This window comes from Barbus barbus, assembly GCF_936440315.1.
Source record: "Barbus barbus genome assembly, chromosome: 7".
NCBI lineage: Eukaryota > Metazoa > Chordata > Actinopteri > Cypriniformes > Cyprinidae > Barbus > Barbus barbus.
In genome coordinates, this window is record NC_136735.1 from 25,781,780 (window position 1) to 25,805,990 (window position 24,211).

The 24,211-nt window shown below is 36.8% G+C and overlaps 2 protein-coding genes across 4 annotated transcripts in view; both read left to right on the plus strand.

Moving 5' to 3' along the window:
• Positions 1–630: 630 nt before the first annotated feature.
• LOC306872631 (WD repeat-containing protein 19-like) lies at positions 631–22,125 on the plus strand. The gene is made up of 37 exons (XM_079421281.1): positions 631–690; positions 1,098–1,189; positions 1,300–1,365; positions 1,561–1,686; positions 1,795–1,910; positions 2,250–2,365; positions 2,474–2,554; positions 3,162–3,274; positions 3,892–4,065; positions 5,311–5,381; positions 5,466–5,638; positions 5,874–5,988; positions 7,736–7,842; positions 7,941–8,063; positions 8,869–9,018; positions 9,268–9,415; positions 9,838–10,045; positions 10,247–10,406; positions 11,289–11,399; positions 11,502–11,611; positions 11,755–11,812; positions 12,055–12,201; positions 12,331–12,413; positions 12,513–12,596; positions 12,736–12,882; positions 13,033–13,157; positions 13,359–13,468; positions 13,694–13,762; positions 14,350–14,427; positions 15,728–15,824; positions 16,030–16,154; positions 18,519–18,600; positions 19,023–19,173; positions 19,830–19,953; positions 20,238–20,314; positions 20,390–20,536; positions 20,913–22,125. Exons 1-36 carry the CDS (start codon positions 685–687, stop codon positions 20,502–20,504), a joined length of 4,038 nt encoding a protein of 1,345 aa, XP_079277407.1. The 5' UTR covers positions 631–684; the 3' UTR covers positions 20,505–20,536; positions 20,913–22,125.
• Positions 22,126–23,264: 1,139 nt separating this feature from the next.
• The window catches only part of LOC306872635 (glycine receptor subunit beta-like), a 34,355-nt gene continuing 33,408 nt past the window's right edge, over positions 23,265–24,211 (plus strand). For 2 of the 3 annotated variants that reach the window (XR_013784425.1, XR_013784426.1), the window contains exon 1: positions 23,265–23,703. Coding sequence is in view for 1 of the 3 variants with exons in the window: in XM_079421285.1 (XP_079277411.1) it covers positions 23,699–23,703 (5 nt within the window). In the remaining 2 variants the exon portion in view is untranslated. The remainder of the gene's footprint in view (positions 23,704–24,211) is intronic. The other variant, XM_079421285.1, reaches the window with a different exon arrangement.

Sequence of the window (24,211 nt, forward strand, 5' to 3'; positions counted from 1 at the left end):
TAAACTTCAATGTACATTTTTCCATTGTGTGTGGGAAAGCGAGGAGGTGCAGAAGTTTTGGGTTGGGATGACTCCATATGTTTCTCAATTTACTTCCTCTCCAGTTCCTCTAAGTCCTGTATTATGTGTGTTGAGTATGTATGAAGACGATTGCTCTTTGTCCACTAAAGAAAGAAAATTAATGGGTTTGTGTCTATTACAAGCAAGTTCTATTGCCCCGAGACTATGGCTGATAAACTTAATATGTTTGGCTCTTGAAAAATATACATATGTAATAAGAAAGAAACCCTCTGAATTTTTATTTTTTGTATATCTAGACTTTGTTAAAAATTGAGATATTGAAGATTCTTTAGATGTGTGAGGTTATGGAATGTAAGAAGTGTATGGTATTTGTTATTTATTTATATTTTTATATATATATATATTTTTTTTTAACCTGTCGGGAGTAAGTTGTGGGGAAGGATGTTGTGTTTTATGGAAAACTTTGTAAAAACTCAATAAAGATATGTTATACAATCATGCTATTTGTAACAAAAGTTTATATGCTTTACATATATTTATGCACCGAATATTATTTGCTGCATGTATGGAATAGGCTGGCTGTATGACTGGCGGTTGCTAAGAGAGATCAAGACGCGTCGGAGTGAAGCACCCTGGGAAGTGTAACGTTTTCGACATACAAAAATGAAGGCACGTATGTTTTTACATGTATAAACTATTTAATGTCCCATTGTATTTCAAGGGGAATGTCGCTGTTTGAAGTGTACATGTGCTTTCTCAAAGACGAATTAGTTAGTATGCTTTTAGGAGCATCATGAATAGCGTTAGCACGATGGCTAGCTAGCTCAACAGCAGTTCATGTCTTTTAGCAGAGAAAATAAAAGCGTGTAGATAAAATGTATAAACTGGGAAATATTGATTAACATTTTGCATGTCTCCTAATAAACAAAATGTTGACCTAAAGGGCTGGACTGTTTTTACCTTATCTTTTTTTATAGTAAGGTTATGTCGTTTTGTGGTCCTTTTATCTTGATATTGTATGACTTCAATTTATCAGCGAACTGTATTGATTTGAAACGAGTTTGGTCTCTTTTCAGCGTGTTTTCACGCTGTCAGAAAAGTCCTGGTCTGGATCGTGTTTGCAATACAAATGGCAGAAAACAGTAGGGAACTATCTTGCAGTTGCAGGGTGAGTACGTTACCTTACCTGCACTTTCTTAGTTTAGCCATTAAGTGTAAATCTTTTTTAGGCAACGCTTGAGTTAAAAGTTATGTATGTCATATTTTATTGATCCACAGCCCTGACAATTTTGTAAAAATCTTTGATCGACATGGACAGAAGGTTAATGAGTTGAATCTGCCTGGGTAAGTGAGCATTCATGCATGTTCTGTCTATCTGAGTCTATAATTGAGAGAGAAATATGTTATGTAATTTTGTTTTTGCATAACTAAAGAATAAGAATATTGCTAGACCGACATTCTCTTTCTATTATTGCTCATACTTTAATGTTTTTTTTTTTTTAGAAAAAATCTAATTATTAATATTATTACTGCATGCAGAATTTGCATATTTCTTGACTGGGATAAAGATGGCGATATCTTGGCTGTGATTGCTGAAAAGTCCAGTTCCATTTACTTGTGGGATGCAAATGTTAACAAAACCTCACAGCTGGACAGTGGCATGAGGTGAGTGACGTGATGAGGGAACGAGTTATTGAGAATAAACTCCTTGAATTGGATTGTTTTTGAAGTGTCTTTGGGTTGTATTTTTTTATTTTTTTGGGGTTGATTCAGAGATCAGATGTCCTTTCTGCTTTGGTCTAAAACTGGGCCACTATTGGCTGTTGGCACATCTAAAGGAAACCTGCTCATCTACAACCAGCAAACCTCACGCAAGATTCCTGTTCTGGGTAAAATTAAGCAATAAAAAACAAACACGGAAACAAACAAACACGGAATTAAGAGATGAAAATGAATTTCTATTTAAAAATATTTTACTTTCAATTAACAAGTTATATTTATAATGTGCTTCACATATATTTTGGGCAGATTTTGAATGATGACTATTCAAATACTGGGGTTTTGGTAATCCTCATAAAATATACTTTTCTCTTTTATTTATTTATATACTTTTCTCTTTTATTTCCTCTTTATTCTATTATATATTATGGTTAAATTCAATAATTGATTTTTTTTTTTTTATCAAATTCTGTGTGAATGGTTTCCACATCATACATGTGTACATGTAGGTAAGCACACAAAGAAGATCACATGTGGCTGTTGGAGCTCTCAGAACCTCCTGGCGCTGGGCAGTGAAGACCGCAGCATTACAATCAGCAACCACGAGGGAGACACCATTCGACAGGTACATGAGGGTCTGTCAGAACAAGATCCTTTATGTTGTACTTGTTGATGCAGACATATAAATAGCATTATTTGACATGCTGTTTACCACTCATTTTTGCTCCTTCAGACCTCTGTGAGAGCAGATCCTGCAGATGTTCAGTTCTCAGTGATGAAAACAGATGAGCGATCACCTCCAGGAGAAAGCACTGTAGGTTAACATTCTTATCTTACTTCATTTTTAAACTTTTACTTGCTTATATAGGTAGAGGTCAACATAAGAGTAAAATCTTATATTCCAATAATATTTTTACACAATTTCTTGCATTGTTACATCAGCAATTTTACGGTGATACATTAGTAAAATATAGTTAAAAATATGAAATATATTCATCATTATTGTTTGTTGTATTGTAATAACCAGAATATGGGATTATGCAGTGAATTACTTTTTTTCTTTTTAACTTTATAGATGCAAATAAAAATACAATTTCAAAACAAATGAATTCTGAGTCTGGCATCACTGTATACACAGTGACACTAACATTGTTAAACAGTTCCAATTTGTAATTTTGAAAGCATTAGCTGCATTTCAAGCCTTTGTGAAACCTGTGACTACACATCAGTTGAATTCTATTTTCAACCAGCTAGTTTCAACATTGTTTGCCAACCATATCCAGCTCATCTCGGCTTCATGTTGTGCTTAAAAGCATCCCTTGATAACAGCTTTGGCCACTTGCTCCAGCTCTGCTTTTTCACATTGTTTCATGAGAATGCAAATACATCTATAGGATGACTAAATGATCTTTAACTTGCAGGTTAGTGTGGCTTTAGGAAAGAAGACCCTGTTTCTTTTTAATCTAAATGACCCCGATAACCCTATAGAACTGGCCTTTCAGCAGCGTTACGGCAACATCATCTCTTACCGCTGGTACAAACACACACACACACACACACACAGAGATGTACTTATACGTATGTGGTAGTAACAGTTTTAGCATGTATGTCACTGCCTGCTCTTTAACCATTGATGTTTAACCACAATTTGAAGGACTGTTCCTTCAGTGAACTGTTAACTTTAAGTTTGGATAAAAAGAATGTGATAAATAAACGTCCTGGTTGCCATGCAATTTTAGCTAATAATTATAATATTAGGGCTGCACAATTAATCGCATGTGATTGTCTTGTGTGTCTCATCAGTAAAGCCGGTTCTGTGATTAGTAGTAAATGTCCATCACCTGCTTTCAAATACGACGCAATATCGCGTTCATAATCGAATGCGACTCATCTGCAATTATGAACACGATATTGCGTATACTGTCAGTGAACTATGGCTCTGTGTAGTAAATGGCGCTCCATTTGAAAGCATGTGATGGACATTTACTACTAATCACAGAACCAGCTTTACGCATGACAATACCTAGCGATTAATCGTGCAAAATAATATGTTATATCTAGAATGTACATTTCTTATACTTAAAAATACAAAGAAAATCACTAATTTCATTGTGTTTTTTATATACTGCATATTTACCTTTCTCTCTCTAGGTATGGGGATGGCTATATCATGATTGGATTTTCACACGGCTACTTTGTAGTCATTTCCACACATATCCGTGAGATTGGCCAAGAGTTGTTTCAAGCTCACAATCATAAAGACAGCCTGACTAGCATCGCCATCTCTCAGTCTCTAAACAAGGCTGCGTCCTGTGGGGACAACTGGTAAGTGTTCATTAGTATGCATGTGTCATTACAATAGATTTTTGCATGCTGCCATATGCCACATTTCCCGGTGGGCAGATTGACTTGTTGGCCAGTTGTCAAAACCAATTTAAATGTACAGAGTCATAAGGCTGGGTGGTATATCGAGTTTGTATGGTACATCAATATATTTTTTGTAAACAATATGGAATGAGGCAGTATCATTTATATGGACATACAGTAATTTGATAAGAGCACATCTGAAAAATAGAGGTAGACACACAGTGAACTGCTCCAGGGAAAGTGCATAATCCAATTTGTCTTAAACATGAGACATTCTTTATATTAAGGGCTTTAAAATAACTTGTAAGGTATAGTTAACGTGTAGTTTAAAGCGGTTACCCTGTCAAATGCTCTGACAGATACTGTACATGTGCTGACAGATAGGCTACTTGCACTGTTTAATGTGTTTTAGATGTGGTGTTTTCCTCAGTGCATTTCACAGGTATATTCTCCATTTGTAAATGTTAGAAAGTTATGGAAATAATTCCATTTTGCTGTGGGGATAAGCTTTGTTCAACTTCACAGACTTCAGGGAGCGAGTGCCGCCATGCGTATGTGCACCAAACATACATTTTGCTAAAATATTTGTAGTTGGATAATAAATGTGCCTTATGTATTGTAAGTGTATTTTTATGATAGCACTAACTGTAATGGGGCAATTTAAATAACCTAATACAAAACAGCATTTTTTCCCCATTTTTTTTCATTTCTAGTTTAGTGAATTTAACTTCTGCTTTAAAAAAGCATTATTTTTGTTTTTAGATTCTAATGTTACAATGTTAGAATGTTATGTGACTTTAACCTTAGATTTTTAACATAATATATTCCATAGCACAAATTGTTACATTCACTGCATTTTCATAGCCTTAAATATGAACATTGTTTCATTGGACAATAGCAAATACAGTTTTTTTTTTTTTTATCATTTTAATTCAAATAGAAAAAAACCCAACAACATAGAAAATACTGAGATACTGTATATTGCAATAAATATAGAGAATTTTAGGCCATAACGCCCAGCCGTACAAAATCATTATATCAAGGTTATATCATCCTCAGGCCTGTTTATTACAGTCGCCTTCAGCTCTCAGACACACATTCCACCTTTTTCTCTGCCAATCATGACAGTTTTATCCACCACTCATTGAAAATGATTTTTTTCATCTTGTGTTTTAATATAACACTATTATATTTCTCTGTCAGTATTAAGATACATGACTTGACTGATCTGAAGGAAATGTATGCTATAGTCACTCTGGATGAGGAGACCAAAGGTATAAAATATTTTTTGATGCATATTGATGCACTGTATTTCTGTGAAAAGCATTAGTTCTTAGTTCTGTGTGTGTGTTTCTCAGGCCTTGATCAGATGTGTTGGACTGATGATGGGCAGCTGTTAGCTGTATCTTCTCAGCAGGGAACTTTGCATGTCTTCCTCACCAAGCTGCCCATATTGGGAGACAGCAGTGGCACTAGAATCGCCTTTCTTACATCTCTGTTGGAGGTCACGGTCGCCAACCAGGTGGAAGGGGTAATGAGCTGACACATTACACATTACATAAAAAACAAACCATATCAGGAAGTTCTTTTAAGCTGGACCATTATGCAAACGTTTAGCAACCGCGCAGAACACATTAGAAATCATCTAGCGAGACCTTCAGAAAGACTCCCTCCCACAACACCTTTCTATTGTTTGTGTGTTTTTACCAGAATGTTTTTCATAGAAATTGTAATAATATAATTTGATGTATTTTCTCTCTTCTAAGGAGTCCCCTGTTGCTGTTGCAGTGGAGGTGGAGCCTAGTTTCATAGCTGTGGGACCATATCATGTTGCTGTGGGCATGAATAACAGAGCGTGGTTTTATGCATTAGGAGACAGTGGTAAGTGAAAAACAATATGAATTCATGTTAGGGGAAAAAAGGAATATTCTGACTTTATATTCTGACTGTAATACTGACTTTCTGTACTTAAAGGGAAAGTTCACCCAAAAATGAAAACTCTGTCGTCATTTACTCCCCCTTATGTAGTTCCAAACCCATAAGACTTTGGTTAATCTTCAAAGAAATCTTCCAATTAAGTTTTTTTTTTATAAAACCAGAAAGGTTTCTGCCCCTTAAACGGGTTAGGGTTAGGCGATTTCAAGTTTTTCTTTCTCTTTGTAGTGTGTTCATGCATAGATAAGATCCCTGAAGTTGCAAAGACTAAAGTCTCAAAACCAAAGAGATATTCTTTATAAAAGTTTAGACTTGACTACGCCCACCTAAAAAGGCTCATTTAAACGCCCCCACATGTCTACGTCATGGTGTGGGAAGATTTGCAAAACACCGCCACAAATGTATACCCAAAGAAAGAAGGCGAAACTTTGGGCTTCCAAAAGAGGACACAACTAGAAATCAGTGGTTAAGTTGTATTTACAACACTGTTCCAGAACAGTTCAACCCAAATATTAGAGTGTGTGCAGCGCATTTTACGGAGGACTATTTCCTGAACCTGGGAGTAGCCTGCCAGCTGTGCACAAAGGCTGTTTCAATAAAGTGGGGCAATTCCAACTTTGCAAGGACAGTCTGGCTCTTCTGACTCACAGTACATTTTCTTATTTAAAGAATTTGCCACTGACAATTCAAACACCAGTTTTGAGCAGTGTAGAGTAGTGCTTGTCATTTCTATGATCACAAATGCAGACATGATAATGTTTACGCGACACGACGCACCGCGTAAAAAGACAGTATAAGTCATTATAATCAGTAATTATGCCCCACTGGATGCGACAAATGCCTCATTAATAATGGGTTTTATTGTTTTTGTCTTGTTGCGCCGGGTCACGGCACCACAATATGGTAAGGGGTGTTACATTTTCGTCTCACGCTTGAAGTATTCGGCCAATCACAACGCACTGGATAGTTGGCCAATCAGACCACACCTCACTTCTCAGAACGATGACCTTTGTAGAAATTTATGCATTTCAGAAAGGCGGAGTATAGTGGAGCAACAATAATATACAGTATGTGGAAAATAATGTGAAATTAAAAAAAAAAAATGTTGAACCTTAAACCGCATAAACACATTGCATTACACCAAATCCACAAAATAATGTTCTTTTTAGCAACGTCATATGACCCCTTTAATTGAAAGTCTAGGTAACCAAACTTGGAAGGTCCAAAAAAGTTATACAGGTGTCATAAGACGAATTCATGTGAATTGAGTGGTTTAATCCAATTCTTGTGAATAGATATGATTGCTTCATATGATGAACAGATTTTATTTAGCCATTATTTACCTTTAAAGAACAACTGACACACATACATATAGCACTTCACGTACGTAAACAGGGAAGCTCAAGCGTGTGTGCTTGATGCACAATAAAAGAACCAATGAGGTTTGTTCTAGCATTTGACAAGCTGTTAAATGCTGTTTACCAAATGAGATGTCCTCTATGTATGTGTGTTTATATGTGAATAAAAAACTTTATTACTTTATGTTTTGATTTCTTGGACTTTCAATGGTCAGGTTTAAAAAAACTGAAAGGCTCATGGGTTTTTGGAACATCATGATATAAATGAGTAAATGATAACAGAATGTTCATTTTTGGGTGAACTAACCATTTAAGTGTGCATGTGTATGTTTTAGGTGTGGAGCGTGTAAAAGACACTGAGTATTTAGGGACAGTGGCCAGTATGTGTCTGAACTGTGACTATGCGGCTGCCTTGTTTGAGGGGAAGATCCAGCTACATGTGGTAAGGAACCAATCATGTGTAAAATAATAATAATATGACTGTCAGCTTTTTCTCCTTTTTGTTTTAATTTGTGTGTGTGTGTGTGTTTTATATGAAAGATTGATGGAGGTGAGCAGGTTGTTCAGGAGGACAGACAGACGAAACTATTTCCAGAACCCGATCAGAAATACCGCATCCTCAGTCATGCTCTCACCTCTGAGTTTCTATATTATGGGACAGACGTGAGTATTTCATCTATACATCTTTTTTTCACTTGTCTCAATGGATAGTTATGGTCCTGGATGCTGATTGGTTTGTGTTAAAATATACTGTATAAAACACATGCATCACCTAATTCCTTACAACACAGTATGAAAAATCCAGTACATCAAATGAGTAGAATGTCCAAATATGCAGCATTCATAAAACATTAGATGAAAGATACCCAGATGGCCTTCTGCTGAGATTCAGATTGTGCGCATCTAATGGACACTTTATTTTGCCATGAGGTCACGGGAGCAGAGTCATCACATTCATTAACTGGCAAGGAACAGCGACACAGCTTTACATCATAGTTCACATGCCAATAGTATTAGTTTTAAATTATTAAAATATTAAAACAATCTAACTTAATTTAAATACAATGCAAAAAAGTGTAGTCAAGATGTAAACTGAAATCACACAGTATTTCCTGTTCCCCCTCAATAACTATAGTTTTTTGAAGAACCTACAGTTCTTGAAACTTCTGGAATACAAAAATGAATTGTGGTTAATTAATTTACCTATATCGACACTCCCAGGTTTTCGTTAATAATATATAATAGTCCTGTTATTTATATATGGTGTATAGAGTATATCTTCTAACAAAGGATGCTTATTAAAATAACATTTTAATAAAAGTTTATGTCATGTCATAGTTTTATAAAAGCAATAAGGTACCAAAGTGTGAGTAATGTGAGCCTTTAGTGTGACTGTTCATGATACAACATGGCTTTATGTACCTTATTACCTAAATTTTTATCATTCTTTGTTTTTCTCTTTCTGTAGACCGGCTTGATTCAGTGTTTTTATTTTGAAGACTGGCAGAATGTGAATGAGTATCGCCATACAGTGGGTGTACGCAAAGTCTTTCCAGACCCCAATGGAACACGTCTCGTTTTTATTGATGAAAAAAGTGACTGCTTCCTATACTGTCCGGTACATACAAACAAACACTTTTCCGCTCACCGAACAATGACTTACACTCACATTGTTCCAAACGTGTGTGACTTTAATTTTCAGATATTTTGATAAGATATTTTGAATAAGGTTGGTAACCAAACAGTTTTGGTGCTCAAGTTTTTACTTTTGGATGGACCGTCTTTTCAATGACCAGTAGTGAAAATATGACATTGCTAAGAGACTCATTTCAAACTGTAAACCAAGTGAAGTCTGTATTTCCTACAGGTGAACGATTCAGTGTTTGAGATCCCAGACTTCTCTCCTGCCATTAAAGGGGTATTGTGGGAAAACTGGATCAGCAATAAGGGTGTGTTTGTGGCGTATGAGGAGGACAAAGTCTACACTTATGCTTTCCACAAAGACACTATACAGGGTAAAACTAATGTCTGTTAGACATTCTTTTAATGGTTTTAAGAAAGCATGGACAGTGCCTTGGAGAGATAAGCCTCAAATTTTAAAACTATGAGAATATCAACAGTAATGTCATGTGGTATTAAAATATAATTTTTTATTGCAAGAAACAGAGAATCACATGCTAGTTCACATACACAGCCAGCAGAAAATCAGTTCACGGTTTTGATGCTTATACATGTTTTGTTTAGTACAGTGGAAGAATGCAGATACTCCAGAACTTTGGTTAAACATATTCATTCATATTCATCCATAAGTTTTCAAATTCCATTCCTAATCATCAGTGCCCTGTGCGAGACATTTTGTTTTATTTGGGCAATGAAACAGACTTTACTGGTACATAATTTTAGTTTATTTGTGTTATTTTTGTGTGTATTCCCCTAGGCTCTAAAGTGATTCTAGTTGGTGCCACCAAGTTGCCATTTTCCCATAAACCCTTGCTGTTGCATAATGGGGAGCTGACATGTCAGACCCAGAGTGGGAAGATTAATAGTGTGGTTTTGAACACACATTCATTCCTCAACAACCCACACAGTGACACCAGTAAAGACAAATACCAGCCGTTACTGCAACAGGCCATTATGCTGAAAAGGTATTTTCATACTACATTAGTTTGATTTGATAATTTATTGTGGTGACTTAACTAAATGAAGCCAAATAATGCAAACCTAAATGCTTCTAAAAGCACGGTTGTTGGATGCATAATGTATCAATGTTCACAACCGATTTCACTTCAGCACTTCAGATTTCTTCAGCAACATTCATTACAGTATGTGTGTGTGTGTGTGTGCAGGTTTTCTGATGCGTGGAATATCTGTAAAGCTTTGAACAGAACAGAGGCGTGGGGTGAGCTGGGAAGGGCATGTCTGCATCACATGGAGGTGGAACTGGCCATCAGAGTATACCGCATGATGGGAAACGTCGGCATGGTCATGTCCCTAGAGGATATCAAGGTGTGACAACATGTCACTAGTTCTTGCCTCAATAGGCAGCATTTTAAAGCTGGTATAAAATGGAAATTCACCATACCTGTTTTCTAAGTGCATGTTACTAATCGTATTGTGAATAATTCATCCATGCATATGTTTCATTTAAAAAAAAAAAAATCAAAATGTCATGAAATGACAGACTTCTCTCTGGTGAAGTATGCCAGACTACTCCAGTTATTTTGTAAGCTTGCATTAAAATTTGCATCCATCCAATCCATTCTTTGATAAATAATTTTACCTGGATTGTCGAGTCTTCTGAGTTTCACATAAGGAGCACTTTTATATGATGTACAGAATAACATTCTAAAGGAGTCGCTTATAAAAATCTATTTCAATTAGAATGCTGCCATAGAAGGCAGCAGCGTATAGACCCTTTTCACATTTTTCAGAGTTCTCAAAAACTGAAGTCGTCATAGTTGGGTAAACATCTATAGTTGTGAACAGAAACCGCAACAGATATAATTTTTTGCATTCCAGTTTGCTCAGTACAAAAGACAAAATCCATGATAGCTTTTCTATGACTTTCCATAAGAGGAAAAGAATATAGAGAGATTGATTTCATTGGTCAGAATAAGAAAGATGTCTTTTCACAAATTTGCCATTATACCTTCAGCCATTTTATTAGAAACACTCACATGGCAGCACTAACTATTTGTCTGTAATTTAATGTCAAGGTAATGTAACATGCTATGGAAACATGCTATCAGTCTAAGAAAAGACTCCATTTAGGTAGTAAGCAGAAAATCAGCTCACTAAGTTTTGAAACAAAGCAATTTGTTTTGTCTGAAATACAAGAGAACTGAACTCTATTACACAATGAAGTGCTTTCCTTAACTGTGTTTGTAGGGAATAGAAGATCAGAATTTGCTGGCTGGTCATTTGGCCATGTTCTGCAATGACTACAACCGAGCCCAAGACTTGTATCTGACTTCTTCATATCCTATGGCAGCCCTGGAGGTAAAATAGACACACACACACATTCATGAAAGTGTTTATGTATGCTTCTATACTTCCCAAGTCACTTTGACCACTGTAGCAGTTGAGCTATTGTATGTGTAGATGAGAAGGGACCTACAGCATTGGGACAGTGCGTTACAGCTGGCTAAAAGACTGGACCCTGATGAGATCCCATTTATTTCTAAAGAATATGCCATACAGCTGGAATTTGTGTAAGTCAGCTACATTACATTAGTTAATTACATCTGTTTTGGAGACATTACATGCTTATGCACAGTTTACTGTATACTGTTCTGGATATGTCTGACTGCGTTATCACTGATGATGTAATGTCATATGTTGTGTTGCCCTCTAGTGGAGATTATACAAATGCACTGGCTCACTATGAGAAAGGAATAACAGGAAACAACAAGGTGAGTGTTTACCTGTTTGTAAAATGATGATTAACAACTTTAAAGGGAATTCTCATCCAAAAATGAAAATGAAATGAAAAAGTTATTATGATGGTCTCAGCAGTTTCAGTGGAGGCTAGCATCTGATTCCACCAGAGAGGAGCAGAGAGAGTGAAAGTTTTGTGCCTCATTGTGATGGAACAAGGCATCACTCATTCAGTGACCATCGCTGGCGGGAGATCCTGATGCCCGTGTGTTTGTAGTTCCAGGATCATGATGAGAGCTGTCTGGCAGGAGTGGCTCGTATGTCTATTCGAATGGGTGACATTCGTAGAGGAGCCAACCAGGCCATCAAACACCCCAGCAGAGCTCTAAAGAAAGACTGTGGAGCCATTCTGGAAAGCATGAAGGTTTGTGTGTGTGTGTGTGTTTGTTTGTTTATGTGTGTTCATTGAAATACAAATCACTGTCATTTACCTGTTAGACTAATGTATGCTGTGATTCAGAATTTCTTGTTGGCTGAATGATTATGTGTGCAGCAATATTCAGAAGCGGCTCAACTGTATGAAAAAGGCCAGTACTATGACAAAGCTGCCTCTGTCTACATACGCTGCAAAAACTGGTAATACAACTTCACAACAGTAAATAATAGCGTACATCACAAATTTTAGTGTTGTGCAGTGGAAGCTAATTTGTAACTAATGTTGATGTCTAAACACAGGGCAAAAGTGGGTGAGCTCCTGCCCCATGTGACTTCACCAAAGATTCACTTGCAGTACGCTAAGGCAAAGGAGGTGGATGGCAAGTATGTACCAAATGCAAAATGCAAAGAGTCAGTGTTGACAGTGTTTATCAAGGAAAATGCATCTCCTTGTGTTATGAACACTGTTGTAAAACCATGTTCCAACCACGTGCCACTTTACAAATTTTGTATATATGCATAGATATAAAGAGGCAGCAATGGCCTATGAAAGTGCACGAGACTGGGACAACGTAATTCGAATTCTACTGGAGCATCTTAACAACCCTGAGGAGGCTGTACGCATCGTACGGGAAACTCAGTCCATCGAAGGAGCCAAAATGGTGGCCAGGTGAGTAAAGAGAGAAACACCAAAAATCTGTGTGCCAAGACAACTAAATTATTGGTTTTTCCAGATTATCAGGGTTAAAAACACCTGTCCTTAATTCAAGTTCTTAGCTCGTCTTGATGTTAGTGTGATAAATGTTCGGTGTCTGCACAGGTTTTTCCTGCGTTTGAGTGATTACGGCTCAGCGATCCAGTTCCTGGTTTTGTCGCGTTGCAATGATGAAGCTTTTCAGCTCGCCCAGCAGCATGGGCAGATGGAGGTCTACGCTGACATCATCGGTGATCTCTCTGATCATCTCACACTTGGGTCATTCCTAATTTGCAGAGTGTATTTCTAAAAATATAGTAAACACTGTTATAAGAATACTTCCTTCAATTACTGCACAAAAGCATTGTGCTGCATATAGGGATGACCTACTTCATTTAACTACACAGCACCATTTAAAAGGCTTGTTCAACAAAATTCTATTTGAGTTTCAGGTTCAGAGGCTACAATAGAGGACTATCAGAGCATAGCGCTGTATTTTGAGGGGGAGAAGAATCATCTTCAGGCTGGGAAGTTCTTTCAGAAGTGTGGACAGTATAGCAGGGTACGAGAATTGTGTGTGCTGTTAGTGTAGATTCCTTTCTTTCTTTCCTTCCCATGCCTGAGTGCACTTCCTCTCGTCTTTTAAGCTCTCACTTTTCGTCACACTTGGTTGCTCTTCCCTCTTTGTTCATTATCTCCAAAGGGATTCTTTGCTCAACTGACTGTGCTAATTACATCAGTCATTAAATGCTTATTAATGTATTTGTATCTGTCTGTCCACACACAGGCGCTGAAGCACTTTTTGAAATGTCCTAGCTCTGATGACAGTTTGGCCATAGAGATGGCCATTGAGACAGTGAGTACAGCTGGGGAGCTGCTATTTCACTCTTTATTACACTACAATTCACAAAATTTATCAGAAAGCGAGATGTGCAATGATTATAATCTTTCAATCTTTCAAACGATTGGGACATTTTAGCTCAAAATATGCCAGTATTCTCTCGAAATGTTCCACTGGAAGACCACAATTCAAATCAAGACCATATGTCAGATGTAGAAAAGAATAGTATTATATGAGATGTAGAAAAGAATAGTATTATAACCCAGAAATCAATTATATCACCAGATCCCTTCTGATTCCCATCTCTACTCAATGGTTTAAAAAGACCAGAAATAAACATCTGCATGCATACTAGAAAACATACTGCACATTGTAATGTTGCTTGATGCCTGAATTCACTTGTATCATTTTTCCTTTCTTATTAATTTTTACTTTTTTATAGTTATTGTGTAGCCAAATAATTATAATTCATTTTTGTGATGATGCCCTAATCAGAAAAAACGTGTCTGGCAAGAATTATGGTGATTATGTCTAGTTGTAAGCAGCTATTACTTTTTGTTATGTTGATGGTGATGATGATTTTATTGCTGTCTGATTAACAGGTCGGGGAAGCCAAGGACGAAGCTCTAACCAATCAGCTTATTGATTACCTGATGGGGGAAAGTGACGGAATGCCAAAGGTATTGAAAACTTAACACAGATCTTAATAGAGCTGCAAATGAAAAATAAACTGTATCATATGCAATTACATCAAAAATTAAATTAAGTTGGGAATTGTGTGGTATTTTATTAATTTTAGTTCATTTTAGTTTGATTAAAAAATAATAATTACAAAAAAATATTTTATTTAGCAAGATGCAGTTAATTGATCAAAAATGACATTAAAGGCTTCTACATTGTTAAAGAATTTTGTTTTTCAAGTAAATGCTGTTTTTGTGAACTTTGTTTTTAAAAAACAATCTTGAAAATATTTATCATGGTTTCCACAAAAAACAACAACAACAAAAATAAGCAGCACAACTGTGGAGTGAAATATTTCTTAAACACCAAATCAGCATATTAAGGATCAGGTGGCATTGAAGAACGGAATAAATGTAATAATACATCAAATTTGTACTGTAGTTTTGATCAAGTAAATATAGCAATGGTGAGGGAAACCTTTAAAAATATTTGAAAGTCTTACTGACCCAAAACGTTTGAACAGTAGCGGAACTATTAATATACATAGTTGTGTTGCTATAGCTGTACACAGCATCTGAATTAGGAGTCCATAAATGCTTATTTTTGTTTGTTCCATGACCCTGCTGGGTTCATCACCACTTATTGCTTGAGGACTTTTACTGGATAGGATTCTTTTAACTTTTGATTAAATTATACACAAGAGGATTATCTAGTGGCTCCAGGCAGCTGTAACATTGACTTTTACTTTATCATTTATTATCAGGTTTTTCTTTTGTAAATGTGTGGGTCCTCTTTAGAAAATCTGGCCATTGAACTCTTTAAGTGTCTGCATTTAAAACAAGCATCTATTGATATTTGCAATTATGTACTGTATATATGTTGTTGCACTCATTATCTGATTGGTTGCTTTTGTCCGTACACTCATCATCTCTCACTCATCCTCTCTCTCTTGCGTGTCACTGCATGTGTGTAGTCTCTTGCCGTGAGTAGCTCATTGCCTCTGCTGATATTTCTGTTTGTGGTGACCCAGCAGAAGGCACTTCTGTGTGTGTGTCAGTGTGCAATGTGAAATTGTGTTTGTGTTTCAATTCCTCTGCTTTATTACTTAAAATTCTGACTGTGTGTGTTTGTTTTGTAGTTATTTGAACTGTTTAGTTTGGAAAATAGTTTGATTCAGAGCCAATCATTTGTATAGGGTGGTCTACCTTATTTGGTAGCATCATATATAGCATCAGAATCATGTGTTATCAGAAAAAGTGTTTCGACTAGATAATGTTTGTTGGTTCTGCTCTTTCCTAGGATGCAAAATATCTGTTCCGGTTGTACATGGCTCTCAAGCAGTACAGAGAGGCAGCAAGAACTGCTATTATTATTGCCAGAGAGGAGCAATCTGCAGGTCTGAATTCAGTGTTTTTGGTTATCCATGTAGTGTAGGTCTATGGAGTGAGTTTACTAAACAAATTGTCATTCACTGTTATTGTTTTAAGTGAAAATGTTTGGGAGCATGTTGCGCCAATGCAGACTCAAAGTGTGAAAATAAGAAGATAATACATTCTTAGGGAATTCCTAGCCTGTGTTTGTGTGTGTATTATGTGTTGTAGGGAACTACAGGAATGCCCATGATGTTTTGTTCAGCATGTACGCTGAGCTTCAGACACAGCACATTAAGATCCCAGCAGAGATGGCCACAAACCTGATGATCCTGCACAGCTACATTCTAGTGAAGGTGGGAAACACATGTCTGCTCACGCACTGTCACATTCTCACCTATATTATTAGCAGAAAAATAGAAAAAATATTATGATTAAAAATGAATGAATGTTTTTGCATTATATTACAAAATGTCAAACCAAATTTAATATTACTATTGTTTAAAGGTTTGGTGTTGGTCAATTTTTTTAAAACCCCAGACTTTTATTTAGTATGTATGCATTAAATTGATTAAAAGGGATTTTTACATTGTCTCAATGTCTATTTCAAATAAATGCGGTTCTTTGGTTCTTTCTTTATCATTGTTTCCACAACAATTTTAATCAGCGCAACTCTTTTCAACATTGCTAATAACAAGAAATGTTGAAATTGAAGAAATAGATGAGCAAAATAATAATAAAAAATTTGAGCACCAAATCAACATTGTAGAATGATTACTTAAGTAATGGAGTAATTGGGACTGAAAAATCAGCTTTACCATCAATATATAGAGAGTCGGACTTGTAACCCGAAGGTCGTGGGTTTGAGTCTCAGGTCCGGCAGGGAATGTAGGTGGGGGGAGTGAATAACCAACACTCTCTCCACCCTCAATACCACGACTGAAGTGAGACCCTTGAGCAAGGCCCCAACTGCTCCCCGGGCGCCGCAGCATTGGCTGCCCACTGCTCCGGGTGTGTGTTCAGTACTGTGTGTACACTTGAATGGGTTAAATGCAGAGCACAAATTCCGAGTATGGGTCACCATACTTGGCCACACACCACTTTCCTTTCCCCTTCCCTTACTGTGTTTTTATCGAATAAATGCAGTTTTGATGAGTACAAGAGATTTTCAAAAACATTTAAAAAATCTTCCAGACCCCAAACATCTGAACGGTAGTATAAATAATTCATTTCAGTTATAGATTATAACATATTGTTAAAGGGGTCATGTGATGCTATTTTAAAGATCATTATTTTGTGTATTTGGTGTAACAGAATATGTTGATATGCTTTTAATGTTCAAAAAACACATTATTTTTCAAATACTGTACATTATTGTAGTTCCTCTATGCCCCGCCTCTCTCAAATGTGTCGTTTTCTACAAAGCCCCTCCTTCCAACAAGTGCAGTCTGCTCTGATTGGCCAACTGACCCTGTGCATTATGATTGGCCGAACACCACAAGCACGCGTCGGAAATGTAACGCCCCTTACCATAATCGCAAGCTTCAGCTTTCAGTTAGTTTTACAATCAGTTCAAGCCTGAAAGAGGAACAGAGTCGCGTGACAGACACAGTGTGATGATGCTCGTATGAATTTGCAGAACACAAGCTGCGGTTAAGACAATTTCTGACGGGATGTACACTCCGCTGTGATGTTACTCTGTTCCCCTCACACACACACACGACGCTTTACGCCTAAAACTCCACATTTGAACAGTCAATAGCAAATACTTGAACTAATAACAAAACATACTTACAGTTGCTGATTCAGAAGCGCCAGATTGTCATAGCAAAGTCGGAATTGACCTCTTTTTTTTTTTTTTAAATAACCTTTGTCCAGCTTTGAACTCTACTATATTCACGAAACTGTCGTCCATAAAATGCGTTGCACAAATTCGAACATTTGGGTTGTGCTGTTGTGTTGTAAACAAATCTTAATCAATGATTCCTAATTGCATCTACCTTCGGAAGGCCAAATAAAGTGCTTTTGCTTTCGCCTAGAAACACACAGCGTCTCCCTAATTTGGCTGCATCAACACTACTGTGGTTACTGAAACCACGCCTTCTTTCTTTGCATGAACATTTGGGGGAATTACGCAAATATTTCCACATCGTGACGTGGGAGCGTGTTTGAATGAGCCGTTTTAGGTGGGCGTGGACAAGTCTTAACTTTGATAAAGAATATCGCTTTGGGTTTGAGACTTTAGTCTTTGCAACTTCAGGGATCTCATCTATGCACAAACAGCTTGTAACACTCCAAAGAGAAAGGAAAACTTGAAATCACATCATATGACCCCTTTAAGATAAAAGTATTATGACACCTGCTGATTGTCAAATATTAATGTGATGAAATACACCTGTGGTTACTCTGCAAAGACATGCGTGTGAACTCGAGGGGAAACCAACTTCACAAAAAATCACCTAGATTCCAGATAGTTGTTCATCACTTGATTTGATGTTTTGTATCTAATATATTAAACATACATTTTAAGTTTTTTTAAATTATTTTTCATATTTATGTAATGAAGAAAACCAAATAATCAAACATGAATGTTCATATTCTACAGAAATCTGTGGAGCTTTCTTCTCAGTTTGTCCAGTGATTTGATGTGCATGTACTCATAAGATAGTCACTGTTCTGTAAAGTTTTAGATGTTTGTTTGTTTTTTCTTCTTTTTTCAGATCCATGTTAAAAGAGGAGATCATTTAAAGGGGGCACGAATGCTTATCCGTGTGTCCAACAACATTAGCAAATTCCCATCCCGTGAGACTCTTTGTACACCTACCGTCACACACACACACACACACTTCAGTACTGTTATGGCTGTCAAATCCACTAGACATTTTCTTATATAGCGGAGATGACAATCTCTGTCTGTAGCAATGGTTTAACAGTCAATAATATATCACTTGGATCTCTTGTGCCTTGTCAGCTAATTATATAATGACCCTGATATCATTGAAACACTTTAAGAGTTTTAGGACAGTGATGAGTAATGAGCTGTTTCCACACAAAAGCAGTTTATTCAGTGTATTGAGGCATCTCCTTCATAGTCTTTGTGGTCTCCCTGAGCATTATGCCTTTTTTAAATAACTTTGGAGGCGCTGGATCCACCTTTAATGTAGCATAAAGCAGTGTGTGTGTGTATGTGTGTGTGTGTGTGTGTGTGTGTTTATGGCCTGTAGACATTGTCCCCATCCTCACATCAGCGGTTATTGAATGTCATCGTGCTGGACTAAGGAACTCTGCCTTCAGTTTTGCCTCTATGCTGATGAGACCAGAGTATCGTAACAAGATTGATCTCAAATACAAGAAGAAGATAGAGGCCATGGTCCGGTAATTGTTTATTTGCACACACTGTTTTGTTTTAGCACAATGCTATTTCAGTGCATTTAGTTTGTGTTCAAACCAATAGTTCTTGACCTTTTTGACTTTGACTTTTTGACCCCCATTGTCCACAGCAATATTCAAATCTATGGAAGCCTGTCTCTGCTACTGAATAAAAAGTAAAAAAAAAAAAAAGGTAATTACGACTATTTATCTCACAATTCTGACTTTTTAATCGCAACTGTGAATTCTGAAAAAAAAACAAAAATCTGAATTGCGATATTTAAATTTGAAATTGTGTGAAAAAAAAAATCTAAATTGTGAGATAAAAAGTCGCAATTACCTTTTATATTTTTTATTTAGTGGTGAAAACAGGCTTTCATACAAATCACCCCTCTTTCCACCCCTTTTTTTTTTTTTTTCAAAAAGCTGTCAGTGCCTCTAAATTCAGTTTCAGTCCAAAACCTGCAGCTTCAAAGAATTCAATATTTTTTTTAGCTTATTTTAATTTAATCTTTTAGTCATCGCATGTCCCTCTTGTGGGCCTTGACCCCCTTGTTTAGAACCACAGGTTCAAACTGGATTGCAGATGGTTAGTAAACAAAATTGCACTAAAATTGTACAAAAGCAGCACAAATGCCATGACCCTTTCTGTTTTGCATCAGTCGTCCAGATACTTCTGAGGTGGAGGAGGAGAGCTCACCCTGTCCCTACTGCGGCTTCAGCCTGCCTGACTGTGAGCTGCTCTGTCCCGGCTGCAAAAACAATCTGCCCTACTGTATCGCCACAGTGAGTACAGACAGCTTAATATACTGCATCACTGCACAGCCTGAACACAAGCAGATTTTGCTCAGAGGGAGCGACTTACAGCTTCAGTTCCACACTAAACATCACAGAGAACTGCCAGAAACCCAGGCCCTATTCCTCTCTAGGTGCTATATATATTTAATTCTTGACTTGTCTGTGACTAATGAGAGGAATGACAATAAACTTGACTTGACCTTTTGGTGTCTATATGCAGGCACACACAGTTACACAGTTTGTCTGATAGATGTGTGTGTCATTATTTTCAGGGTCGTCACTTGGTCAAGGAGGATTGGTGTGTCTGCCCACACTGTGATTTCCCTGCTCTCTATTCACAGTTCACCCAGTAAGTCTCATCCATCCACCTATCTAGTCACCCACCCATCCATTGATTTTCTGTGTCTGTATGTGTTTGTTTCAGGCTCTTAGAGACTGAGTCAGTTTGCCCCATGTGCTCTGAGACTTTAAATGTCAGTGAGGTGAAAAAAGTTTTGGACTGCTCCAGATATCTGCAGCAGGACCAACTGGAGCGCTGAGATCCAGAGAGCAAGAAAAGAGACATGAAAGGGTAAATACCTTCTTTTATGAAGAAAGATAGCCATTTCCCTTTGCGTATTTCTTATTTATTTTACATAATTTCAACAGCTCTTTCTGTTTTACATTATATGTATTATTTTTGCATAATAAAATAAAATTTTTATGATTAAAAATGTTTTAATATTTAATACTCGTCCTTAATATTTTTATGTAGTAATTGTTGTGTCCTTTTAGTTGTGTATATTTACACAACTGTAATTTATTAAAAAAGGCACAGCCTCCCATATTTTATTGCTTACTGAAATGGAAATTCAGTGTTAAATACTTAATGTTTCATGATTGTTTTTGTGGACAAAACTAAAATGTATGATTTGTGTAACTGTGCCCCTTATGTTTCCTGTTTTCAGATTTTTCCTGTTTACAGAATTTTGAGAAGCCAGGACTGATATTCTTTTATTGAAAATACAAAAATATTTATCAATATTTTAACAATTTGCAATCATGGTATATTAATCTTAAAATACAGAATAAAAAAGAAAATATGTATGAGGTTTTTTTTGTACATTGTAAATGTTTATAGATATCTGTAAAATTACTCTAAACTGTATTTCTACAGTGTCTTATAGGTGAAGTGTATACTTTTAGGGGCAACTAGCAGCATTTAAAATAATGAAAACATATGACATTCTCCCAAACCCTCCTCCATCTGCCACTGGTCATACTCATTGGTTAAGACGATGTTGCCATGTTGAGCGGCTCAAACTCACAAAGCAATGTTGAAAACAATGCAGCCACAGCATTTATACTTTTGAGGAACATCAACCTATGATAGTTGTCTCGCACATTAAACTGGTAAAGAAGAAAATAACACATCAGCTTTAGTCCAAGTGATTTGTGCTGCTGTTTTATAGCTTGGCCACAAGAGTTCAGCACTGCAGTGTGAGCTAATGAAAGGAGAAAGACAGTTAATCTAACCACCCAAGTGCTGACATTTATGTTGTGCTGGACTGTCCATTCACCTTACATGTGGCCTTAAATTTTGTATAATAAAGATTTAAAGTCTGTGACTCTTGTTTTTTTTTTTTGTTTTTTTAAAGTTTACCTTCACCTTGCTGCTTTTGAGAGTTAGGCCAAATGTTCTGCATTTTGAATTCGCTTTAATGGACTAAAATAGTGTAATTGTACATAATGGAGTTAGTGAAACCTGATTTATTTCTGGTATATTTGCTTTGAGATTCAAGTTTGTGCTTTGAAGGGATAGTTCATCATTTACTCACCCTCGTGTCATTTCAAATCTAGTATGACTTCCTTTCTTCTGTGTAACACAAAGATAGTTTGAAGAATGTTGGTAACCAAACAGTTTTGGTGACCATTGACTTCAATTTTTTTTAGACAAAGTAACATACTGAGACATTCCTCAACATTTCTTTTTTAATGTTCTGCAGAAGAAAGAATACCCATACAGGTTTGAAATGACATGAGGGTGAGTCTGTTCCTTTAACATGTATTATCAGCCCTTACATCTTAGCTTAGTTTTCTCTGTGTTGTTAGTGTGACAGATTTTTCTATGAATGTCTTTTGGAGTATGTCAAGTGAACGCAATAAATCAGGTCAACACTCTTAGAGCACAAATGTTGTCATATTTAATATATACTAAAATGTGGATTAAAAATACACACCCTTGCTCTGTCTTTGGACATGCCATCCAAACAGTGAACTCCATTCTTCATTTGTAGTGGTCAAATTTGCCCGAGCAGAAGATGAATTGTGTTGCTGTCAGCCCTGGACAGATGGTGTGTGTGTGGTGTATATGTGAAGAAGGCATGAAAGCATGTCCCATATTTGGCATAGCATCTGTCTTGTTTAGTATTATCAGAGCGGATGATGTTGTGTAATGATCACTTTTATAAGAATGACTACCACATCTGACACAAGATTGTGTGTGTGTGTGATAGAGGAGTGAAGCTGCTGTTTTACAGCATCTGAAATGCTGAGGTAAGTTTGTAATTCGTAAAGACCATCATGAAGCTGTCGTGTGTGTGTGTGTGCGCGCGTGAGAGTGAGAGTTTGTGTGTGTCTCCTCTGCAGCATGCTGGCGTTGTGCCATGCTGTGAGCAGAATGGCTTCACAAATTCTGAAACACAATTGTATTGTTTTATTTCCCAGTTGTGCTGTATATGTACTGGGTTATTTTACACACCTATGCACCAAAGTGTTATATGCTATTACTTCATGTATGTATAGAGAGAGAGAATAAGATGAGTTGTATTTGATCAGTGAATCTTGTATACATAAATCTATCAATAATATATTTAAATATATATTTTAAAAAGATTATTTAAATGTTATTTTCTATATAGAGAGAGAGAGACAGGTGATTTATGTATGACTGGTACACACACACACATATGGTCATTATACCTCATGTTTATACATAAATATATCATTGATATGCTATTACTATATATATATATATAACATTAAATTACATTTAATCCGTCTATTCTATATCAATTATATATTAGATATATTTTAAATTTAAATAAGATTTATAAAATATCATATATATCTTAAATTAATTATATTAAAAAATAATAGCTTCATATTGTTTGTGTGAATCTTGTTCCCATTCTCACATGGGATCATTTATCTTTCCTCTCTTTCTCTCTCTCTCTCTCTCTCTCTCACACACACACACACACACACACTAGCCCATCCCATGCCCTCATTTAGTTCTGTGGGTTCAGTGTAAATCTGTTAAGAGAGAGGGCTGTGATTTAATGTGACACAAAGGACAGATCGAGGTGAGGAGGAGCAGTTTCCAAAACCACTAACATCTCTCTCGCTTAATATCAGAGAGGGCTGCTTTCACGCTTATGATTTTGATGTGCTGCTAACAGCTTTTATTTGTCCAACTCTTCATTCTGCATAATACCGGTCCTTTATATCTTCAGAATCATTTAATGTTAGGCTATAGTAGCACAGTAGTGACGCCGGTGCAGGACAGCGCGTGCCTCATCGCGCGAGAGCACCGCAGCAGCAGCAGCAGCAGCAGCAGCCTCACTGCAGCGGGACAGGTGCATAACACACACCGACACTGAGCCCGAGTGTGCATGCACATGCAATGACAGACATGTGTGTTTGCTGGAAGCGTGTTTGAGCGGGGGACACTAACATCAGCTGTGTTTTCTTCATGAGGTAAGGCTACGTGTTTTTATACTGTCATATGTACAGATAATCTCACTGACGCGGTTTTCTCGGTTCAACATGATTTCACAAGTTCTCGGAGTGAGTTATTACGAGCGTCTCTTTATTCATGTTGTTGTATACGTCTGTGTCTGGAAGTGTTTTGCGGTGAGATGAGTCTCCACTGCGGATCTCTAGTGCTATCCCGGGTGTTTTTCAGTCCGCCGCCGGAGCGAGAGCTCTTATTAGCGTTAGGCTAATTAATCTGCACATTATAAGGTCTGATCAAGCGAGTATCAAGCTGTTCCAGGGGTTTTGTAAGATAATGTGTTAACGAGTCTAAGCAAGACACATTTCTCTGATGATACTCATCTAAACCAAACACTTTAATGTAGGCCTGTATGCAGTGTTGGGCTAGTTGCTCAAAAAATGTAATATATTTCTCATTACTAGTTACTCCTTTCAAAAGTAATACTATTAATTTACTATTACTTTCTGGCAACAGTACCTAATTAGTTAC

Excerpts from the sequence above, each read along its gene's own strand:
- LOC306872631 (XM_079421281.1), top strand. Across the intron at positions 11,813-12,054 it reads GAATAACAGGAAACAACAAG|TTCCAGGATCATGATGAGAG; the intron begins GTGAGTGTTTAC and ends GTGTGTTTGTAG. Across the intron at positions 13,158-13,358 it reads GGTCTACGCTGACATCATCG|GTTCAGAGGCTACAATAGAG; the intron begins GTGATCTCTCTG and ends TTTGAGTTTCAG.